At 45.6% G+C, this 24,541-nt stretch overlaps 1 protein-coding gene across 1 annotated transcript in view; it reads left to right on the forward strand.

Moving 5' to 3' along the window:
* LOC134910841 (cytochrome P450 2C5-like) overlaps positions 1 to 20,202 on the forward strand; it is a 164,545-nt gene extending 144,343 nt beyond the window's left edge. The window contains exon 9 of the mRNA XM_063919224.1: positions 20,024 to 20,202. Coding sequence (XP_063775294.1) covers positions 20,024 to 20,202 — 179 coding nt within the window. The remainder of the gene's footprint in view (positions 1 to 20,023) is intronic.
* Positions 20,203 to 24,541: the final 4,339 nt, after the last annotated feature.

Raw genomic sequence — 24,541 nt, forward strand, 5'->3', positions numbered from 1 at the left:
CCCATATTTAAGCAACCAGCATCGGGCTCTGCGCCTGGTCCTGGTCCCAAAAATACGGGGGACAAAAAGAGTAGGGGTCCCCCGTATTTTTAAAACCAGCACCGGGCTCAACTAGCTGGACAGATAATGCCACAGCCGGGGGTCACTTTTATATAGTGCCCTGCGGCCGTGGCATCAAAAATCCAACTAGTCACCCCTGGCCGGGGTACCCTGGGGGAGTGGGGACCCCTTCAATCAAGGGGTCCCCCCCCCCAGCCACCCAAGGGCCAGGGGTGAAGCCCGAGGCTGTCCCCCCCCATCCAATGGGCTGCGGATGGGGGGGCTGATAGCCTTTTGTGAGAATTAAAAGATATTGATTTTAGTAGCAGTACTAAAAGGCCCAGCAAGCCTCCCCCGCATGCTGGTACTTGGAGAACCACAAGTACCAGCATGCGGCGGAAAAACGGGCCCGCTGGTACCTGTAGTACTATTACTAAAAAAATACCCAAAAAAATACAAGACACACACACCTTGAAAGTAAAGTTTTATTACATACATCCACACAAACATACATACATACTTACCTATGGCCCCACGCAGGTCGGTCCTCTTCTCCCGTAGAATCCAAGGGGTATCTGTTGAATAAATTATACTCACCAGCTCCAGGGTCTGAGCAGAAAGTTCCCACCATTGGTTACAATGGAGCGCATAGGCACTACATTGTAACACTGCCGCGTGCTGCCTGTCACTCAGTACAGGAGCACACAGCCGATCAGGAGAGTGCTACAACGTGGCGCTCCCTGATTGGCTGAAGAAACCCACTTAGACAGAAGTCAGAGTGGGTTTCTGGCAGTCGGGGAAAGGGGACCCATTTGAAAACATGGGTCCCCTTTTAGTGCGTGGCTCGGGTGTCCGTTTTTTTTTTAATTCAAGTACGTGGATTACAAAGGGATTCTACGAGGAGCCTGGGAACCTGGAGCTGGTGAGTATAATTTATTCAACAGGTGCCCTGCGGTTGACCTAAAGTGACGTCACCGCTGAGCAGAAAGTTCCCAGCATTGGTTACAATGTAGCGCATAGGCGCTACATTGTAACACTGCCGTGTGCCGCCTGTCAGTGAGGACAGGAGCACACAGCTGATCAGGAGAGTGCTACAACGTGGCGCTCCCTGATTGGCTGAAGAAACCCACTTAGACAGAAGTCAGAGTGGGTTTCTGGCAGTCGGGGAAAGGGGACCCATTTGAAAACATGGGTCCCCTTTTAGTGCGTGGCTCGGGTGTCCGTTTTTTTTTTAATTCAAGTATGTGGATTACAAAGGGATTCTACGAGGAGCCTGGGACCCTGGAGCTGGTGAGTATAATTTATTCAACAGGTACCCCTTGGATTCTACTGGAGAAGAGGACCGACCTGCGTGGGGCCATAGGTAAGTATGTATGTATGTTTGTGTGGATGTATGTAATAAAACTTTACTTTCAAGGTGTGTGTGTCTTGTCTTTTTTGAGGTATTTTTTTAGTAATAGTACTACAGGTACCAGCGGGCCCGTTTTTCCGCCGCATGCTGGTACTTGTGGTTCTCCAAGTACCAGCATGCGGGGGAGGCTTGCTGGGACTTGTAGTACTGCTACTAAAACCAATATCTTTACTTTTTCAACAAAGGCTATCAGCCCCCCATCCGCAGCCCATTGGATGGGGGGGGACAGCCTCGGGCTTCACCCCTGTCCCTTGGGTGGCTGGGGGGGGGGACCCCTTGATTGAAGGGGTTCCCACTCCCCCAGGGTACCCCGGCCAGGGGTGACTAGTTGGATTTTTGATGCCACGGCCGCAGGGCACTATATAAAAGTGACCCCCGGCTGTGGCATTATCTGTCCAGCTAGTGGAGCCCGGTGCTGGTTTTAAAAATACGGGGGACCCCTACTCTTTTTGTCCCCCGTATTTTTGGAACCAGGACCAGGCGCAGAGCCCGATGCTGGTTGCTTAAATATGGGGGAACCCCTGTCATTTTTTTCCCCATATTTCTGCAACCAGGGTCGGCTCAAAGAGCCGAGGCTGGTTATGCTTAGGAGGGGGGACCCCACGCAATTTTTTTTAAGAAAATAAGCACTTTCCCACCCCTTCCCACTGATATACATGCACGGATCTCATGGATCCGTGCATGCCTATCCAATCACGGCTCAAAAAAGCAGGTCTGCTTTTTTTTTAGCACTTTTTTACGAGTTGTAATTTTTCACGGCAGTGGTTTTTTTTTTTTCCTTTGCACTTCTTAGTAAATGACCGAGATTCATACTTAAACAGCCGCGTTTTGACCGATGGTGTATTCATTCGTAATTTTTTTGTTGGACTTCCAAAAAATACGAATGCCCTCATCACTGCCGTGATTTGAGTTTAGTAAATTACCGAGATGACACTTTGAAGAAAAAACGGCATCTCGGTCAAAATCGGGATCTTAGTAAATATACCCCACTGTGTTTTGTTACGCCATTTAAGATGTTTCTTCTGTGTTCCATAAATCTTATTTTTAACATCCTGGTTGTTCTGCCTACGTATTTTAACTGGCAGTCACAATGCAAAAGGTACACAATATTAATTTTTCACCACAAGATGGCACTAATCCGCGGATTTAAACATAATACAGAATAAAAGTGATTTTGAATATACACATATGATATTGGATATTTATTAAACTCATGACTGATGCAATGTTTAGTCTATTTTGCAAAGTCCCTTTTTTATTGTGAAATATAACAACCATATACCTGTTTCAACTAATGTCTATGAAATTATTGGCCCGGACGGTCATGTGATATTAAAATGAGCACAATGACGGAGACCCTGAGTGTTATACAACGTTAAAGATGAGCGTCCGGTCACGTGGCCGGAGTAAGTTCCTTCGTGCGGTCCGCAGCCTAGCAACGGGACGCTGGGCCGGCCGGAGGATTGACTTTGTGCTGGCCACGTGATCAGGCGCCAACCACTAGGAACGAGCTCGCGTTCCATGTACAGGAAATTGTGACATGTTTGCGCTCCAAATACAGGAAGCTAATCGCGATCACGTGATCGGAAACCGGAGCCTAACTATATTATTACTACTGTTTATACATAAAAAACGGACTTTGCATTTAGATAAATAAGACGTTTTAATGTTTTTACAGTCTCTATGTCTGTCACTTCACTTGGAAACTGGATAGAATTTTAATTTATATATTATTCATAAGTTTGTAATTTGACACACCTGTTTCACATGGGCCATTAGCACTGCTATATAAAGGGCATCTAGTCACTGCAACTTATCACCTTGAAAAAGCTGTGATAAACAGCGAAACGCGTCGGTGGATTGGCTGGACTCTCATTTCTCACACCCCTAAAAACGCCTAGAAGTCGGATATAGGAACCCTGCCATCAGCGAATTGAACATCTGCAAAATTTGGGACCTGAGCGATCAATCGGACCAAGTAGCATCTTGAACCAAGCCAGCAAGGTCAACTCTAACTGCAGTTGGTAATATTATCATTCGCTTACAACTGTTCCTGGACTGTGGCATATATTTTGGGGATGAACTGGCTCTTTTGAGTACCGTCCAACAGTATACAATCCATATTAAATATATGGGACTTTCTAAAACCTATTGCAGTGCTATACTATGCCCTAAATTTCAACTGTATACATCGTTGTTTTAATTATCTGTTGCAACAGTAAAAATGAATTTTTAATTCTTTATTAAAATCGTTAGTATATTCCTATCCAGTTTCCCAGCGCTTTTTCCTGTTCATTTGCATTTTAGTTGTGGGGTCTAACTAACCCCGTTATATTAGCTGCTATTAGAAAAGCAACTCACTACGAGCGCCAAAGGTAATTACTTAGTAATTCCATTCTTTGCACATAAAAAAATACAATCATACATTTAACATACTTACAGCGGATGGGATAAAACTAATCCTAAAACGAATGGTTCGAGTTAACAAAGCACGAAATCTCTTTCGGGATGGAAGTTTGACAAAAAACTCACTGAAAGGATGCTCGCTTTCTGACAAAATACACCTAGCTTTGCTTAAAACCCTGCGCCTATAGGGCGGGAGACGGAGAGTCAGAGAGAGAGAGACATGGGAGAGAGAGACAGAGAGACACATGGAGAGACATGGGGGAGAGAGAGAGAGGGAGACAGAGAGACATGGGCACAGACATGGGGAGAGTCAGAGAGAGTCAGATAGATAGAGAGAGACAAAGAGATATAGAGACATGGAGACAGAGACAGAGATATACAGACAAAGAGAGAGCAAAAAGAGAGACATGGAGATAGAGAGAGACATAAGGAGAGATAAGAGACACAGTGAGAGAGAGATATGGAAAGAGACAGACAGACAGACAGACCGACAGAGAAAGAGAGACATGGAGAGAGAGACAGCGATAGACATGGAGAGAGAGAGACAGAGAGACATGGAGAGAGAGTTAGAGAGATAGATATGGAAAAGGGAGAGACAAAGAGAGAGTCAGAGAGAGACATGGAGAGAGTCAGAGAGAGACGTTGAGAGACATGGAGATAGAGAGTCAGAGAAAGACATGGAGAAAGACAGAGACATAGAGAGGGAGAGAGAGAGACTGATAATCAGATAGAGATATTGGGGGTAATTCCAAGTTGATCGCAGCAGGAATTTTTTTAGCAGTTGGGCAAAACCATGTGCACTGCAGGGGAGGCAGATATAATATGTGTAGAGAGAGTAAGATTTGGGTGTGGTGTGTTCAATCTGCAATCTAAATTGCAGTGTAAAAATAAAGTAGCCAGTATTTACCCTGCACAGAAACAAAATAACCCACCCAAATCTAACTCTTTCTGCACATGTTATATCTGCCTCCCCTGCAGTGCACATAGGGGGTAATTCCAAGTTGATCGTAGCAGGATTTTTGATAGCAGTTGGGCAAAACCATGTGCACTGCAGGGGAGGCAAATATAATATGTGTAGAGAGAGTAAGATTTGAGTGGGTTATTTTGTTTCTGTGCAGGGTAAATACTGGCTGCTTTATTTTTACACTGCAAATTAGATTGCAGATTGAACACACCCCACCCAAATCTAACTCTCTCTGCACATGTTATATCTACCACACCTGCAGTGCACATGGTTTTGCCCAATTGCTAACAAAAATCCTGCTGCGATCAACTTGGAATTACCCCCATGGTTTTGCCCAATTGCTAACAGAATTCCTGCTGCGATCAACTTGGAATTACCCCCATGGGGAGAGAGAGTCAGAGAGACATGGAGAGAGAGAGACATGGAGAGGGAGAGAGAGTCAGAGATAGAGACATGGAGAAAGAGACAGATATTCAAAGAGAGAGAGACATGGAGAAAGAGACAGAGTCAGTAATGAGTCAGAGAGAGAGAGAGAGAGAGACATGGAGAGGGAGAGACAGAGAGAGAGAGGAAGAGAGATACATGGAGAGATAGACAGAGAAAGTCAGAGACATGGAGAGATAAAGTCAGACAGAGAGTCAGAGAGACATGGGAGACATGGAGAGAGTCTGAGAGAGACAATCATTCAGACACATGGAGAAAGAGACACAGAGTCAGACAGAGAGACATGGAGAGAACGATATGGTGGGGCGCAAGATCATGGGGCAGTGCAATCACAGGGAGGGGGGGGCAATCACAGAGGGGTGTCAGGAGGAGTGAGACAGACATGCTTGACTAACCTGACATGCAGCAGCCAGCAGGGATGATCCAGCACAATGGTGACAGGCAGGCTGTAGGAGTGCTATATAGCCACTGTCCTGGGTGGTAGATGCAGGATGCAGCAGGGCAGGCTTGTGTGCTATGTTCAGCACTCGATTCATTCAGACTTTTACAGACTTTACAATCAATCTAAACTTCTCATTGCTAAGCATTGATTGTCACACTGCTGAGGATTTTAGATTAATTGTAAAGCCTGACACAGCCTGAATGAATGGAGTTCCGTGCTTGTCAGGGGTCAGAGTGCTCCCCCATAAGTGTTGTAGTATCTCCTTTGTCATAGTTACTCTCACTGAACGCACGGGAGTGAGTACCCTATCCTCCCCTGAAGACGTTATCTCAGAGAACCCCCCTTGATCAGAGCCAGATGTCAGGGGGCCCCACCACGGGCCCCTTAGGACCCGTTGGGCCCTAGGTAAATGCCTAGATTGCCTAGTGGTAAATCCGGCTCTGAGAACTGCTGCCCCTGTGAGTTAATTTTAGTACAAAGTGAGGATGTTTTTGTTCAAAATGAGAATATCCATCATGATTACAGATTGTTAATTGTTGCAGCAGTGCAGTGATTATAGTTATTAATACAATGCTATTATTCAGTTTGTAACCTCATGTATATCACACACAGTAAGCATGCTGACTCTCTGTTTCAACTGTCACAAATTGGGTACCAAACCTAGCTTTCGATTTACTGGCAGGTGCATGTCTGCTGGCCAGTCATCTCAGGATTCTCTTGTAGCTGCAGTCCAGCACAGCATGGGTGTTGCCATCTTGGCTTAAGTCAGCTGAGACATATTCAGCCATTCACAGAGTCTCTAAGCTTTACATGGCTTCACATGACGTCTGCATCCAATCCCATACTAGAGTTCCCTATTTTAACTGCTCTCTGCCACCTGTGCATTGCCAGTACAACTAGTCTGGTCTCCTGGTCTCCGGTGACAGAAGCGGTTCCTGAGCTCCAGCATCTGTTCCAGTCAGTGGCGTAACTAGAATTTTTTCTCCCCCAAGCCAAAAAATCCTTCGGCGCAGGAAAAGACTACCCTATACCCCAGTTTTGCAACCTGCACGCCCAGACGTTAGCCACCACAGGAAAGAAAAATAATCCTGATTCATGCCCCTTACATTATTTGTCATTTTTCCTCCTTATAGTAATGCCCAGTATACATTATGTCACATACTGCAATGGCCCTTAGACATTATTCCACACAAAATAATGCACGACACAATATGCACACACTGTAATGCCCCCGACACATTATGCCACACACCGTAATGCCCGTGACACATTATGCCACACACCGTAATGCCTGTGACACATTATGACAGGAATCGCAATGCCCGTTATACATTATGCTACACACTGCAATGCCCCTGATACATTATAGAACATACAATGTCTGTGACACAGTATGACACACACCACAATGATCCTGAGACATTATACCACATACCACAATGCCCGTGATATAGTATACAACACACCGTAATGCCTGACGCATTATGACACATACCGCAATGTCCGTGATACATTATGCCAAACACTGCAGTGACCCTGAGACATTATACCACATACCACACAATGCCCGTGATATAGTATACCACACACCGTAATGCCCATTACACATTAAGTTCTACAGTAAGGCTTCCAATTACTTTTAAATTACCTGCTCATTGCCAGGGGTTTCATGCTCTTGGTTCCATGCACAGTGCCAGGGGTTTTCATGCTCAGGGTGTCATGCTCGTTGCCAGGGGTTTCCTGTACTGGGTGTCATGCTCGTTGCTAGGGGGTAGTGCTTGTTGCTAGGGCCGTGCTCCCAGTGCCACATATGCCCCCAGTGCCAGATATTCCCCCACAGTGCCAGGTATATGCACCCAGTGCCAGATATCCCCCCACAGTGCCAGGTATATGCCCCCAGTGCCAGATGTTCCCCCACAGTGTCACATATGCCCCCTCAGTGCCTGCTCCCCCCAGTGCCAAATATTCCCCCACAGTACCAGGTATATGCCCCCAGTGCCAGATATTCCCCCACAGTGCCAGGTATATGCCCCCAGTGCCAGATCTTCCCCCACAGTGCCAGGTATATGCCCCTAGTGCCAGATCTCCCCCCCCCAGTGCCAGGTATATGCCCCCCCAGTGCCAGATATTCCCCCGCAGTGCCTGCTTCCCCCCCAGTGCCAGATATTCTCCCCCAGTGCCAGGTATATGCCCCCAGTGCCAGATATTCCCCACCAATGCCAGGTATATGCCCCCAGTGCCAGATATTCCCCCCCAGTGCCAGGTATATGCCCCCAGTGCCAGGTATATGGCCCCCCAGTGCCAGATATTCCCCCCAGTGCCAGGTATATGCCCCCAGTGCCAGATATTCCCCCCCAGTGCCAGGTATATGCCCCCCCCAGTGCCAGGTATATGCCCCCAGTGTCAGGTATATGCCCCCCCAGTGCCAGGTATATGCCCCCCAGTGCCAGATATATGCCCCCACAGTGCCTGCTTTCCCCCTCCCCCCTTGTGTTGGAGGGACACGGAGCGCATAGCGCGCCTCTCCAGTGTCCCTCCTGGCTCTCCACCGGCCAGTCTAATAAAGGAAGTGCCGGTTCGTGAGCCAATCAGAGCTCACGAATGGCACTTCCTTTATTAGACCGGCCGGGGGAGAGCTAGGAGAGACACAGGGGGGCGCGTGATGTGCGCTCCGTGTCCCTCCAACACAGGAGGCAGGCGGCAGCAGCGGAGGGAAGGAGGGAGAGACCGCAGATTGACATGCGGACGCTCGTCCGCATGTCAATCTGTGCAAAATCAGTGGCGCCCCCGCAGCCCCTCGCCCCCAAGCCACCGCGAGGACTGCGGGGGCAGTAGTTACGCCACTGGTTCCAGTTACTCTCCACTGTTCACCAGTGTAATTCTATTCTATTATAGGAAAGAACCTGTTCTCAATCCTCACCATTCTGCAGCAAGGAATCTCCTCTCCCTGTTGAAAGACCTAATTCAGACATGATCACTCCTCTGCAAATTTGCAGAGGTTTGCGATTGAATAGTCGCCACCCAGATAGAGTGAAAAACTGCCCTGTGCAAGTCTGCGTACGACGTGTGAAAAGCTTTACAGATGCCGGCCAGCTGCAAATCCATTCACAACTCACTCACCATCGAATGATTTTTCCAGTCTGTGTAGTCTGTGCGATAGAATCCGGCTGATCGGGCCAGAGCTGACGTCACACACCCACGATGAAAATGCTTGTGAATGCCTGCATTTTTCCTGATACTCCCAGAAAATGGGCAGTTATCAGCCCAGAACATTCACTTCCTGTCAATCAGCCTCCGTTCGCCTTCGCTCGCCATGCTTCGGGCATGGTGCCTTCGCTCCGCTACCGCTTCGCTCGGCACACTTTACCGTTCCAATCGTAGTTCACGTGGATCGTTAAGTATGAAAAAATCCCCCCCAATTTAAAAAAAAAAACTCATGTCGACCTTTAGACCTGTCGACCTAGCACATGTCGACCTAGAAACCCTGTCGACCTTCCATCCATGTCGACGTAGTGACTGTCGACCTATAGTGGTCGACCTAAACATTGTCGACCTAGACACTGTCGATCTTCAGACCGGATCCCTGTCGAGAGCTACCAACAGTGCACGTTTTCCAGGTCTCCCCTTTTAAAATGTGACAGTTAGTAATGACTGCACATGTGCACCTGCCAGGTGAGCTGGAAAATGTGAACCGTTGGTAGCTCTGGAGGACCAGGGTTGGCTACCACTGGTTTAGAGCTTCTTCTAATATTAACTGTCTCATCTTCTACAGCCGCCGAACCATCCTGTATCCATATAACGCATTCGTTCTAGGTTATCATAGTATAGCTATCACAGCAAGATAAATGTTGGGTATGGTATCCTGGCAGCGAGAATGCCATCAGTGGGGCAAGCGTTAGAAAAGCCCCTAGCGGGCTCGCTGCGCTCACCACACTGCGGGCTTGGTGGCTCACTGCTCGTGCCAAAGGTTCTTTTCCCACTCTGTGGGTGTCGTGGACACCCACGAGTGGGAATAGCCCTGATGCAGCTGTCAGCATTCTCAATGGTTGGGCTTCCGACATCGGTATTCTGACCGCCAGGATCCTAACCGCCGGGATATTAATGAAATACCCAAGATAATATGCTTGGTTAACCTAGTTTTATGTATAGCACCTTTGCATATCATTTACATATGCCTCTTAAACATGTAAATATAATAATTATTAAGGCAGAAAATAGCCTGATATGCAACAGGATACCAACGGACCCTATATTGGGGAGTTGGCATGTGATGCCCTCAAAGAATTAATATAAGTCTTAAACTTCATAAACTTAGGATAGATAATTATATCGCAATTTTGACCAACAAGTAGAATTGTGGTGAATGTAAAGATAGAAAAAGGTGGAAATAAGAAAATGTATGAATCTGCTGTCAACGTTAGGCTGGTTTAATAGTTCACCAAAAACTACTGCACCGGATATTCTCTGGGGGTCACCCTCCAGGTTCTAGTCTGGCCTACACACTTTATTGCTTCCAAGATCAAATGAGATTGGGCATTTTAAGTGTGGTTTAATAGTAGAAATAACTCCCGTATCTTATCCAGGATCGTTGATGAGAGTTCATAAATGAGAATAATGGGAAAGATAATGAGTCCCAGATGAAAAAAAGGGGGGGATCTGCTGTTGGCGTTAGATTGTGAGTTATCTGTCAGTTATCAACCGAACAGAGCCTCACTGAATCACCAATGAGAGTCCTGAATATAGAAAAAGTCTTGGAAAAATTATCAATGGATAAGTATGTGTCAGGGATGAACAAATTGGTATAAAAAAACTCAAAAATCCACTATGCACATCAATAGAGAATCCCTAATATTCAGGTAATAAGCAGACAAACCCATGGAGGATCAAAAACTAAGATTTGTGGGCACATTTTGTAGTGAGTGGCGGGAACTCTCAGAAGCGATTAAAAAACATCTTCCAATTCTTAAACAAGACCAGGATCTTGCCACACATCTGGATTCGAAAATCCACATGAGTTGGCGTAGATCATGCAATCTTCGGGACCACTTGGTGAAGAGTCACTTCACCAAGTACCCGCAGAGACTTCCATCAATAAGTGGGACATACCCATGTGTCTCGTGTAAGATCTGTCCTATCAATTGTATATCAATTGTATATCAATTGTAAGACTACTGGAGTTATCTATTGTTTGGTATGTACCTGTGGTCACAAATATGTGGGGATGACCACCAGAACTTTAAAAGTAAGAATTCTTGAGCATATTGGTAATATCCGCAATGCAGCAACAGATCTGGAGAAAATGCTCCAACTCACCTCTGTGGCAAGACATATAATATATAAATATCATCAAAGCTCAACAAAAGACATGAAATGTTTTGGATTAGAGCATGTGAAATTGGGCATTAGAGGGGGCAACCTCACACAAGAATTACTCAGGAAGGAAAGCAGGTGGACGTTCCGCCTTGGAGCTTTAAAACCTGATGGCCTTAATGAATTTATTAATTACAGTGCATTTTTATAGGTTTTCTTTATTAGCGATCATAGACGCTCATAACATATGTGGTTTTATGTTTTCCAATTAATTAATTTAATACAGTATATTTCTATTTGTTATTTTAGGTCTTAATCAACCTTTGGTTTTCCTTTTATATAGGGCTTCAATCTTCATGCTGCTTGTTTTTTACACATTTTTTTTCACTCCTGTTTGCACCATATACACTATATATATTTTTTCTTTTTGCATCATCCCAGTCTTCTTTCTTATCTGGGATTCACCATAGTAAGCACCCATGTAAGATCTCAATACAGGTTGAGTATCCCATATCCAAATATTCCGAAATACGGAATATTCCAAAATACGGACTTTTTGGAGTGAGAGTGAGATAGTGAAACCTTTGTTTTTTGATGGCTCAATGCACACAAACTTTGTTTAATACACAAAGTTATTCATAATATTGTATTAAATGACCTTCAGGCTGTGTATATAAGGTGTATATGAAACATAAATGAATTGTGTGAATGTACACACACTTTGTTTAATGCACAATGTTATAAAAACTATTGGCTAAAATTACCTTCAGGCTGTGTGTATAAGGTGTATATGTAACATAAATGCATTCTGTGCTTAGACTTAGGTCCCATCACTATGATATCTCATTATGGTATGCAATTATTCCAAAATACGGAAAAATCCCATATCCAAAATACCTCTGGTCCCAAGTATTTTGGATAAGGGAGACTCAACCTGTACTAGGGTGGTCATTCCGAGTTGTTCGCTCTGTAAATTTCATCGCATCGCAGCGATTTTCCGCTTAGTGCGCATGCGCAATGTCCGCACTGCGACTGCGCCAAGTAAATTTGCTAAGAAGTTAGGAGTTTTACTCACGGCTTTTTCTTCGCTCAGGCGATCGTAGTGTGATTGACAGGAAGTGGGTGTTTCTGGGCGGAAACAGGCCGTTTTATGGGCGTGTGGGAAAAAACGCTACAGTTTCTGGGAAAAACGCGGGAGTGGCTAGAGAAACGGAGGAGTGTCTGGGCGAACGCTGGGTGTGTTTGTGACGTCAAACCTGGAACGACAAGCACTGAACTGATTGCAGATGCCAAGTAAGTGTCGAGCTACTCAGAAACTGCTAAGAGATGTCTTATCGCAATATTGCGAATCTTTCGTTCGCAATTTTACTATGCTAAGATTCACTCCCAGTAGGCGGCGGCTTAGCGTGTGCAAAGCTGCTAAAAGCAGCTTGCGAGCGAACAACTCGGAATGACCCCCTAGGTAAATTATTCTTACTCAGTCATTATTTTTGTGCTGCACCCTCTTCTTCCTTTTTTTTCTCTCCTTTCTGCTCCTTATATTATATTGTTTTCTCACGGCAGGGCAAAGGGTTTCTTTTCATTAGCATACTTTCACCCACACCTTATCTACTATAACAATTCCCACATAACAAACAAATAATTCCATTCAGCCTCAGCGGCCATTAATATAACACAGCAATTTGTTCCTCAAGATTAACTTATATACATATGTACTTCAGTTCCGAGTACATCTCATTTTTTCAGCAATAACTCATACAAATCCTGCTCGTATAAACTTAGTGCCTTACAATAAATCTCTCTCTTACTTAACCTGTGTAGTAATTATTTTTCAGTTGTTTTCTTATATACTCACCATGTTTTATATTTATCATAAGTCTCCCTATTCCATATCTATTTTATATTTTTATTTATTTATTTTTTTCATCTAATATGGGTTTTTTCGCAGACACACCCACTAACATTGGAGTACAGTGGTGTTTCTTAATATATAATGCTACTTTCTATTCATATATACCTACACTAATTTAATCCACATTATGCACTTTTAGTATGTGGCAACACAAAAAAATCTTTTTTTCTGTCTGTTCCAAGCAGATCCAGTAATTCAGTATCAACATAGGGACTATGAATTTGAAGTTGCGACCCACCCACAGCTGCCTGATGGATCTATTCATGAAACAGTGAAAAGTGTGGAGAAGTGAGCCAGTGGAGAAGTTGCCCATGGCAACCAATCAGCATTAAAGTAACATTTATAATTTGCATACTGTACAATTGTATGGAGCAGCTGATTGGCTGCCATGGGCAACTTCTCCACAGGCTCACTTCTCCACTATTTTCACCGCTTCATGAATAGACCCCTAAGTGACATAACTATCGCTCAATACGAGGGAGGAGGTGGCGGGCTGACGTGTTTTTAACGTCAGCGGGAGACACAGCTGCTAAGAAGTGAGCAAGCCAGCTCTACGGGGGTAATTCCAAATTGATCGCAGCAGGAATTTTGTTAGCAGTTGGGCAAAACCATGTGCACTGCAGGGGAGGCAGATTTAACATGTGCAGAGAGAGTTAGATTTGGGTGTGGTGTGTTCAATCTGCAATCTAATTTTCAGTGTAAAAATAAAGCAGCCAGTATTTACCCTGCACAGAAACAAAATAGCCCACCCAAATCTAACTCTCTCTGCACATGTTATATCTGCCTCCCCTGCAGTGCACATGGTTTTGCCCAACTGCTAACAAAATTCCTGCTGCGATCAACTTGGAATTACCCCCTACGGGCGAAACTAGTCTTCCGGCGGCTTTCAGCAGCAGCAGCAGGATCACAATAGCGCGCCCTCTGAATGATGACCAGCAAACGACTATGATTTACAAATGGCCCTCACTGCTCCACTGTGGTTTTCCTACACACTTGGTTGCGTTGTGGTAACGTATTTTGTACCACCCTCCGGGCACCGCTATTAGGTTATTGTTGCAACTTTACCAATTAACTCTAATTCACATTCAGGACTTTGACCAACCTGTATATATTTTTTTGTAGGAACAGCACAATTGTCAGTGATAGAAAGAGTTTGTGATGAAGATTATAGTACAGGGATTTTTTCTATGTAAAATCCTTTCAGTGAGTTTTCTGCTAGCTGGATTCAATACTCCCCATCTGCTTTAATTAATAGTTTGACGTCCTACAGCACTAATTTCAAAGGGATATATTTATTAAAGGTAACATGTCCTCATGTGTAATTCTGTAATATCCCCAGCGATGCAAAATAATACTGGTACCATTCGCATATAAACAGCACAATTTCCAAACCATGGCCCTCATTCCGAGTTGTTCGCTCGCTAGCTGCTTTTAGCAGCATTGCACACGATAGGCCGCCGCCCTCTGGGAGTGTATCTTAGCTTAGCAGAATTGCGAACGAAAGATTAGCAGAATTGCGAATAGAAATTTCTTAGCAGTTTCTCAGTAGCTCGAGACTTACTCCTACACTGCGATCAGCTTAGCCCGTTTAGTTCCTGGTTTGACGTCACAAACACGCCCTGCGTTCAGCCAGCCACTCCCCCATTTCTCCAGACACTCCCGCGTTTTATCCTGGCACGCCTGCGTTTTTCCGCACACTCCAAGAAAACGGTCAGTTTCCGCCCAGAAACACCCACTTCCTGTCAATCACACCCCGATCACTTCAATGATGAAAATTCTTAATTCAGACATGAGTAAATCTACTAAGTTTTGTGCCAAAATACTTAGCGCATGCGCACTGCGTACCATGCGCATGCGCATTGTCGCCTTAATCGCTCCGTTGCGAAAATCGTCAATGAGCGAACAACTCGGAATGACCCCCTACATCATTATCTAGGTGCTTTATATAAAGTTAACTGTGTCTATGGGACTTTCTGGAGCTGTGTTTTTATCAGCCAGCACAAGATACATTTGTGTCAGTGCGACTAGAGTAAAAGATACAAGTGTATCATACAGCTCCTAAGCAATAACTGTTTCAATGTTTTCTGAGATGGATTCCATTTATAATTGGCTACATTTCTAGCTGTGCAACAATTGTATCAGCCAGCTGGAATATGTTTTTGGATGTCTTATAGGCCCTGCACCAGTGATTTTCAACCTTTTTTTACTCACGGCACACCAAACAATATTTTAAAATTGCCAAGGCATACCATCAGTTCCCACAGAAAAAAAACAAAACGCACACTTTTGGCCCTTACGGTAAAGAAAAATACAAAAAATCCACACATACATTGGCCTACAAAGAAAAAAAAAAAAACAATCACATTGCCCCCCCACATAAATCCTATTGCTCCACACATTAATTATTCACATTGTTCCCCCCCATAAATCCTTATTCTCCCGACATAAATTCTATTGAAATCCTATTGTTCCGCACAGGAGAAATAAAATAACAAATATTATTATCAGCTGTCCTCCTCCCTGTCCCTCAGTGGCGGGGGTTGTTCATAGTGGAGTGCTGCGAATACTGAGCAGCTTGCGGTTGGGCAGGTGTGGATGTGGGTGGGAAGGAAAGCTGTGTATGTAGACGGGAACTGGAAGATGTGTATGCAGGCGGGTGGGCTGGCTGGGTGGTGAGACGTGGAAGCTGTGACCTATGATATCACATCATTTTCAAGGCATAGGTCACGGCCGGAGCACGACTGATCCTCTAAGAACAGCCCAGGCCAACAGTTCACTCTGAAGGTGCAGGAAGCTGCTCTGGCTCCGCGGCACACCTTGCAACTGGTCGCGGCACTCTAGTGTGCCACGGCACACTGGTTGAAAAAGCCTGCCCTACACACTGGCTGATAATCCTCAAAGATATGAACGATCTCGTTCATTATTGAATGAGATACTGTTCATATCTTTGAGTGTGGAGGCACAAGCGATGAACGATGCACGGCCCCACGCTCGTTCATCGCTGGTGCCCCGTCGGCTGTGCATGCAGGCCAATATGGACAATCTCGTCCATATTTGCCTGCACTTCAATGGAGCCGGATTGCCCCCCCGCCGGCGGGCGCCCATCAGCCGTATCCGCCGTCAGGCAGCTCGGCGGCGGATCTTTATATGTGTAGGGCCCATTTTACAGTAAAGGTCATGCCTAGTATAGCTAATGTGTGTCTTTAGCTCTAATCAGATCTTATTAATGTCATCATTATTCTGAAATCTCTTCAAGCTGTGCAACTACATATGCAGTTGAATATTAATATTATTCAACCTGACAGTGGCTCATGTTGTGCAATAATTTATCCACCTGGAGTGAGCCTCTTTTGTGTTCTACCTGGTTAACAAATTCACGATTTACAGTTAATTTGTGTTGTGCCATCTTCTTAAGAAATTCCAGGTGTGTATAAACAATTTGGATATTTGAAGTACACAAATGGCTTGTACCTGACAATAATATCTATTAGCTTTTTGTTGGTATCAACACCTTTTATGGAATTTTCCCAAAGGTGTAAGAAGTTTTGTAGCTAGTTATTAATACCAATTTGTTTGTCCCTGACACACACTTATCCATTGCTAATTTTTCCAAGACTTTTTCTATATTCAGGACTCTCATTGGTGATTCAGTGAGGCTCTGTTCGGTTGATAACTGACAGATAACTCACAGTCAAACGCCAACAGCAGATCCCCATTTTTTTCCATCTGGGACTCATTATCTTTTCCTTTATTCTCATTTATGAACTCTCATCAACGATCCTGGATAAGATACGGGAGTTATTTCTACTATTAAACCACACTTAAAATGCCAAATCTCGTTTGATCTTGGAAGCAATAAAGTGTGAGGGTCGGACTAGTACCTGGAGGGTAACCCCCAGAAAATATCCCGCGTTAGTAGTTTTTGGTGAACTATTAAACCAGCCTAACGTTGACAGCAGATTCATACATTTTCTTATTTCCACCTTTTTCTATCTTTACATTCACCACAATTTAACTTGTTGATCAAAATTGTGATATCATTATCTATCTTAAATTTATGAAGTTTAAGACTTATATTAATTCTTTGAGGGATGTCACATGCCAACTTTCCAATATAGGGTAAGTTGGTATCCTGCTGCATATCAGGCTATTTTCTGCCTTAATAATTATTATATTTACTCATTTAAGAGGCATATGTAAATGATATGCGAAGGTACTATACATGGTATTAGTGTAAAATATTTTTTTGTCCATATAATAGTTTTTAAATGGTTTCAATTGAAAGTTAGGTTTTATAATTACTATTTTCTATTAATGAGTGCGCCAACACAGGGTCTTTCTTTCTTTTTCTTGGTGTTGTGATTATCAGTAGGATTCTACTGTACCCTGGTGTACCACCAACCAATTATAACTGGCAATTTCAGCATTAAGACTACTCAAAGATGGTTTTATTAATTTAAACATACACATTTATTTTGATTGTTTATTGGTGCAGAAGCATAATTACATTCTAGTTAACCTAGTTTTACTCTCTTCCCCTGGGATCCATTTTGATCATACTAAAATGCGAGCGCATTGCTAAATACGCTTGCATGTTTAGGGTAGCCCCTTGCCTGCGAAGGAAGTCGCTGGGCTGCCATGCTTTGGGTCGCAGAACCTGCATGTGATGTCATGCAGCCACCGCATCCCACCCTGCAAACCATGTCTTGACCCCGTGTCTGGACAGCCCCCCCCCCCTCTTCCCAAATGCTATACACACCTAAAGCTCCCACAGTGCAGTCCAAAGCTCCTAATAGTAAAATAGGGCAGTATTAACCCTTTATTGGTGCACACTGGTGCCATCAAAAGTTTTTGGTGTGTGCTATCATTACTATAATATAAGCACAGTGATTTGAAGCAGTGTATAAAAAAATTGTGTGTTAAGGACCAGGCAGTGGCACTGTGTTACAATAAAACTCAATAGGTTCTGTACCACCAAGATAATAATATAAGAGCTGTATGAGTCACAGTGTGTAAAAAAAATATATAAAAAAATGACTAAGGCTGAAGAACAAAATATCCTCAGAAACCTCACAAATCGCTGAGGAGAGTCTCTAAGGGTATCCTTGTTAGCTATGTGTGAGTCTGACATTCCTGATACTGGTACTCTACTTGATGAGACTCCTCCTTCCACCATTTCCACACCCTCTTCAAATGTGGGAATGAGCAGCAGAAGTATACATACATTATTGACATATAAATTGAGGATGCTGGTGTGGAAGTGAAACAGAATGAGGGGGATATGTGTGTACTATCTGACGCTAATGAGCTTGTTGATGATGCAGATGTTGTTTGTTTGAGGTTAATTATACTGTAGGACTAAAAACAGGTCCAAATTACACGATGTTAGCTGGTTTCAGCTTTTTGTTAAAAAAAATTACATATCCAAAACTCAGGGGTCGGCACACATCTCTATATAAGACCCAACAGAAATAAAGAGATCTACTGCCTTTGTGATCTTCGTCAATATTTTTACTCATCTCTACATTCAGTAGTAAGGAAGTAAATGAGGATCCCATGTACAGAAGTTAAATAATTCTTCTTTTTATATACTGTGTGTGTGTGTGTGTGTGTGTGTGTGTGTGTGTGTGTGTGTGTGTGTGTGTGTGTGTATATATATATATACGCTGCTCAAAAAAATAAAGGGAACACTTAAACAACACAATGTAACTCCAAGTCAATCACACTTCTGTGAAATCAAACAGTCCACTTAGGAAGCAACACTGATTGACAATTAATTTCACATGCTGTTGCGCAAATGGAATAGACAACAGTTGGAAATGATAGGCAATTAGCAAGACACACCCAATAAAGGAGTTGTTCTGTAGGTGGTGACCGCAGACCAGTTCTCAGCTCCTATGCTTTCTGGCTGATGTTTTGGTCACTTTTGAAAGCTGGCAGTGCTTTCACTCTAGTGGTAGCATGAGACGGAGTCTACAACCCACACAAGTGGCTCAGGTAGTGCAGCTCATCCAGGATGGCACATGAATGCAAGCTGTGGCAAGAAGGTTTGCTGTGTCTGTCAGCGTAGTGTCCAGAGCATGGAGGCGCTACCAGGAGACATGGAGGAGGCCGTAGGAGGGCAACAACCCAGCAGCAGGACCGCTACCTCCGCTTTTGTGCAAGGAGGAACAGGAGGAGCACTGCCAGAGCCCTGCAAAATGACCTCCAGCAAGCCACAAATGTGCATGTGTCTACTCAAACGATCAGAAACAGACTCCATGAGGGTGGTATGAGGGCCCGACATCCACAGGTGGGGGTTGTGCTTACAGCCCAACACCGTGCAGGACGTTTGACATTTGCCAGAGAACACCAAGATTGGCAAATTCGCCACTGGTGCCCTGTGCTCTTCACAGATGAAAGCAGGTTCTCACTGAGCACATGTGACAGACATGATAGAGTCTGGAGATGCCAATCATGACCGGTTTGGCAGTGGGTCAGTAATGGTGTGGGGTGGCATTTCTTTGGGGGGCCGCACAGCCCTCCATGTGCTCGCCAGAGGTAGCCTGACTGCCATTAGGTACCGAGATGAGATCCTCAGACCCCTTGTGAGACCATATGCTGGTGCGGTTGGCCCTGGGTTCCTCCTAATGCAAGACAATGCTAGACCTCATGTGGCTGGAGTGTGTCAGCAGTTCCTGCAAGACGAAGGCATTGATGCTATGGACTGGCCCGCCTGTTCCCCAGACCTGAATCCAATTGAGTACATCTGGGACATCATGTCTCGCTCCATCCACCAACGCCACGTATATACATTTTAGAGGTAATGAAGCAGCAGCACTCCAGGATTTAGTATAAACATGAATTAAAATTGTATAAAAAAATCATCACATGGGCCTGATGTGATGATTTTTGAATACACTTTTTATTCATGTTTATACTAAATCCTGGAGTGCCGCTGCTTCATTACCTCTATTTGTACTATTATCCACCACAGAGGGCACCTAGATCCGTGACCAGTCTGTAAAGAATGCAGGGCAGTTCACTCTATTATATAGATATAGATATATCTTCATGTGTTTGTTTTTACTAGCATTTGTGCTTTTTATGTTTCAGGTAAAAGAGGTTGTGCTGGAGAGAATTTGGCCAAAATGGAACTATTTCTGTTCTTTACAAGACTGCTGCAGAACTTCACGTTCCAGGCTCCTCCTGGGGCTAAGCTGGACCTCCGTGCTGCTGTTGGTTTCATTACTGCTCCAGTAAAACATGAGATCTGTGCAATTCCACGCAACTAATGAGGAACAAGTTACCGCAATCAGCATTTATTAGCAGTGACAAAAATAAATATTCATACAGGTGTATACATAACAGTTCCTGGTCTGAAAAATGTGGCATTGGCATGAACATGCACTGAACCCCTTCTCACCATATGTGCCGGCAAAATACACCATGGCAACTAGCATAAGGGGTCAGGGCGGGTTCTACACATTGTGGCGCCCAGTGCGAAAGTTTCCACTGGCGCCCCCCCCACCGCCTAAACAGGGGCGTGGCTTCATAGGGGAGGGTCGTGGCCACAATTAGGCTCCCAGTAGTTGTGCCCCCAGATCTGCCCCAACTAGTTGAGCCCCCAAGTTGATTTGCCTCCAGTAGATTTGCCCCCTCTAGCTGTTCCCCCTGTAGCAGTGACATCAGTATGTGCCCCTTGTAGTTGTGCCACCAGTATTTGTGCCCCCCTGTAGATTTGCCCCCCAGTTAATTAGTTAATTTGCCCCCTGTAGCAGTGCCTTAGTAGTTGTGCCCCCTGTAACTGTGCCCCTTGTAGCAGTGTCCCCTGTAGTAGTGCCCCATGTTGATTTGCCCCCAGTAGCTGTTCCCCCTGTAGCAGTGCCCCAGTATGTGACCCCTGTAGTTGTGCCCCCTGTAGATGTGCCCCTTGTAGCTTTGCCCCAGTAGTACTACCCCTTGTAGATGTGCCCCCAGTAGTACTGCCCCTTGTAGCTGTGCCCCCAGTAGTACTGCCCCTTGTAGATGTGCCCCCAGTAGTACTACCCCTTGTAGATGTGCCCCCAGTAGTACTAACCCTTGTAGATGTGCCCCCAGTAGCTGTTCCCCCTGTAGCAGTGCCCCAGTATGTGACCCCTGTAGTTGTGCCCCCTGTAGATGTGCCCCTTGTAGCTGTGCCCCCAGTAGTACTACCCCTTGCAGATGTGCCCCCAGTAGTACTGCCCCTTGTAGCTGTGCCCCCAGTAGTACTGCCCCTTGTATATGTGCCCCCAGTAGTACTATCCCTTGTAGATGTGCCCCCAGTAGTACTACCCCTTGTAGATGTGCCCCCATTAGTACTGCCCCTTGTAGATGTGCCCCCAGTAGTACTGCCCCTTGTAGATGTGCCCCCAGTAGTACTACCCCTTGTAGATGTGCCCCCAGTAGTACTACCCCTTGTAGATGTGCCCCCAGTAGCTGTTCTCCCTGTAGCAGTGCCCCAGTATGTGACCCCTGTAGTTGTGCCCCCTGTAGATGTGCCCCTTGTAGCTGTGCCCCCAGTAGTACTACCCCTTGTAGATGTGCCCGCAGTAGTACTGCCCCTTCTAGCTGTGCCCCCAGTAGTACTACCCCTTGTAGATGTGCCCCCAGTAGTACTGCCCCTTGTAGCTGTGCCCCCAGTAGTACTGCCCCTTGTATATGTGCCCCCAGTAGTACTACCCCTTGAAGATGTGCCCCCAGTAGTACTACCCCTTGTAGATGTGCCCCCAGTAGTACTGCCCCTTGTAGATGTGCCCCAGTAGTACTGCCCCTTGTAGATGTGCCCCCAGTAGTACTGCCCCTTGTAGCTGTGCCCCCAGTAGTACTACCCCTTGTAGATGTGCCCCCAGTAGTACTGCCCCTTGTAGATGTGTCCCCAGTAGTACTGCCCCTTGTATATGTGCCCCCAGTAGTACTGCCCCTTGTAGATGTGCCCCCAGTAGTACTGCCCCTTCTAGATGTGCCCCCAGTAGTACTACCCCTTGTAGATGTGCCCCCAGTAGTACTGCCCCTTCTAGATGTGCCCCCAGTAGTACTGCCCCTTGTAGCTGTGCCCCCATTAGTACTGCCCCTTGTAGCTGTGCCCCCTGTTGTAGCGCTGTGTTGAAACACTAAAAGAAAAATCAAAATACTTACCTGCCTCGCTCCTGCTTCCGCTGGTCTGCTGCTGCCGCTGTCTCCGGGCGCCTGCTCCTCTCCATGGGAGAGACGTCATGACGTCCCTCCCATAGCTCGCCGCACTGACACTAGGGGTCAATTTTTACCTCTAGCGTCAGTCAGTGACGCCGGCTGCAGCGGGCGCACACGGCACTCGCTGCAGCTGGGGAGCGGGGAGGGAGGGCTAGTAGCGGCTCTTGTCACGGCGGCGCCCTCAAGGTAGCGGCGCCCCGGGCAAAAAGCCTGCTTGCCCATGGCAAGAGCCGCTACTGTAAGGGGTAATTCAGATCTGATCACTGCTGTGCATTTTCGCACAGCGGGCGATCAGATCCAATCTGCGCATGCACCGTGTCACAATCCTGACTGTAGTTCTCGTATTTGGTGACTTACCCCTGCCATCTGTCCCGGATCCTGTGCCTTTTTGCTCACTGAGATAAACAGCTTGTCAGCACCATGAGTTTCCTGAGTTCTCTGCTTGGAAGGTAATAGTTAACGAGCTCCATCTGTGGTGATCTCCTGTGTGAGTCTGAATTCAGCAATCTGAAGTTTAGGCCTAAAAAAACATCCTATGTTTTGCAGAAGTTCAGGCTTCAGTGTTCTCTCAGCCTGCTAGGCCTCACTCCACATCACAGCCTATGCTAGAGTACTCACATGACAGTGACTGTTCACCTGACCCAGAGCTGTCCAATCCTCTGCCAGCCTGAGACTCTCTGCATCACCTGACACTGCTCACCAATCACCAAGAACCAGGAAGTATAAGCCAGGAGACTGAGTTGGAAACTGGGCCAGTTCCTCGTGTCACACACAGCTCTGTGTGAGCTTTGAAGCAGAGCTCCCTAAAGATAACCCTTGTACTTTGGTTCCTGTAAAAACTCTGTTTCTTTGTTACCCAGTTTGGATTACATTTGTGTTGCCATTGATATCCAGTATTTCCACGATTTTTCAACTTAAAGGCACAGTACAGTATTCCACCATCTCCACTTAAAGGCACAGTTGCAGTGTTTCATCTTAAAGGCACAATACAGTATTCCACTATCTCCACTTAAAGACACAGTTGCAGTGTTTCATCTTAAAAGCACAGTACAGTATTCCACCATCTCCATTTAAAGGCACAGTTGCAGTGTTTCATTTTAAAGGGACAGTACAGTGTTCCGCAGTCTCCACTTAAATGCAGAGTTGCAGTGTTTCATCTTAAAGGCACGGTGCAGTGTTCCACATTCTCAACTGGAAACCACAGCTGCAGTGTTCTACCGTCACAGCCGCAGGGTTCTTCAGCCTCGTATTAGAGTTATAGCCACAGTCATCATCCTACTTTCAGTTGCGTTTCCAGTTATATCTGGTACCAGCACGCATTACAGTTGCATCCCAGTCTCACCAGTAACCAGTCCGTCTTACCATCTTGCCAGTAACCTCGAGTACATAAGCACCTACTCCTGTGACACTATTTCCAGTACAGTCTCACCCATACATTCATCCTGCTATCAAAGTCCCTGGTGATCTAGTGGTCAGGATACGGCTTCCTCTGCCGAGGCCCGGGTTCGATCCCCGGTCAGGGATTGCTCCTTCTTCTCACTGATTCCTACAGACCAGCCTAATATTCACATAGTCCTCCAACTGCCCGCACAGACTTCACTAACACCGGGTTCACAAAACCACAGTCATGATAGTAGGAACTGGCCCCATGGACCTGGTAGGAAGTGTTTGTCTGATGCAGGACCTCCTAAGCAATGTTGCAGGACGCTTGGAGGGGTTGGAGTCGACTCAGCATCAATTGGCACAGTGTCTGCAGCGGAATTCGTTCTCCAGAGATTCTCTGACCTTCTCCACTAAGACTCCTGACCAACTGCAGATTTTCTACCAGATGTTATTACAGTTACAAGAACTTTTGTCTAGTATTCTTTCTGTGATGCCTGATCTCTTCAGGAATACTACCATTGTTGTTGATCCTGTTTTGTCCCATCCAGTTAATAGAGTCTGTGCAAGGAAAAGTTGTTAATCAGAGCTATCCATGGCCTAAGCTCTCTGAAGCTGAACGTCAGCGGCGTAGGGAGCTACACCTCTGTCTTTACTGTGGAAATTCTGGTCATTTTGTTAAAGACTGCATTCTTCGCAGGCCAGGGAATGGTGACAAATCTCAGTATCATAGTGCTCATGTCTACAAGTCATCCACAATAGCCGATCCTGCTACTGCTGACGGGGGCATCAAGAAGGCTACTCTGAAAGAGACTCAAATTTATGACTGGGGTCCGGTGATTAAAAGACCTTGTCCCAAGTTGGGTGTCCAGAGAAGAATGTTCAAGCCATTTAGAGTTACAGAGGAGTCCGTGTCTACAGCCCAAGGAGGGGCGTCCGTGTCTACAGCCCAAGGAGGGGCGTCCGTGTCTACAGCCCAAGGAGGGGCGTCTGTGTCTACAGCCCAAGGAGGGGCATCCGTGTCTACAGCCCAAGGAGGGG

This window comes from Pseudophryne corroboree, chromosome 4 (genome assembly GCF_028390025.1).
Source record: "Pseudophryne corroboree isolate aPseCor3 chromosome 4, aPseCor3.hap2, whole genome shotgun sequence".
NCBI lineage: Eukaryota > Metazoa > Chordata > Amphibia > Anura > Myobatrachidae > Pseudophryne > Pseudophryne corroboree.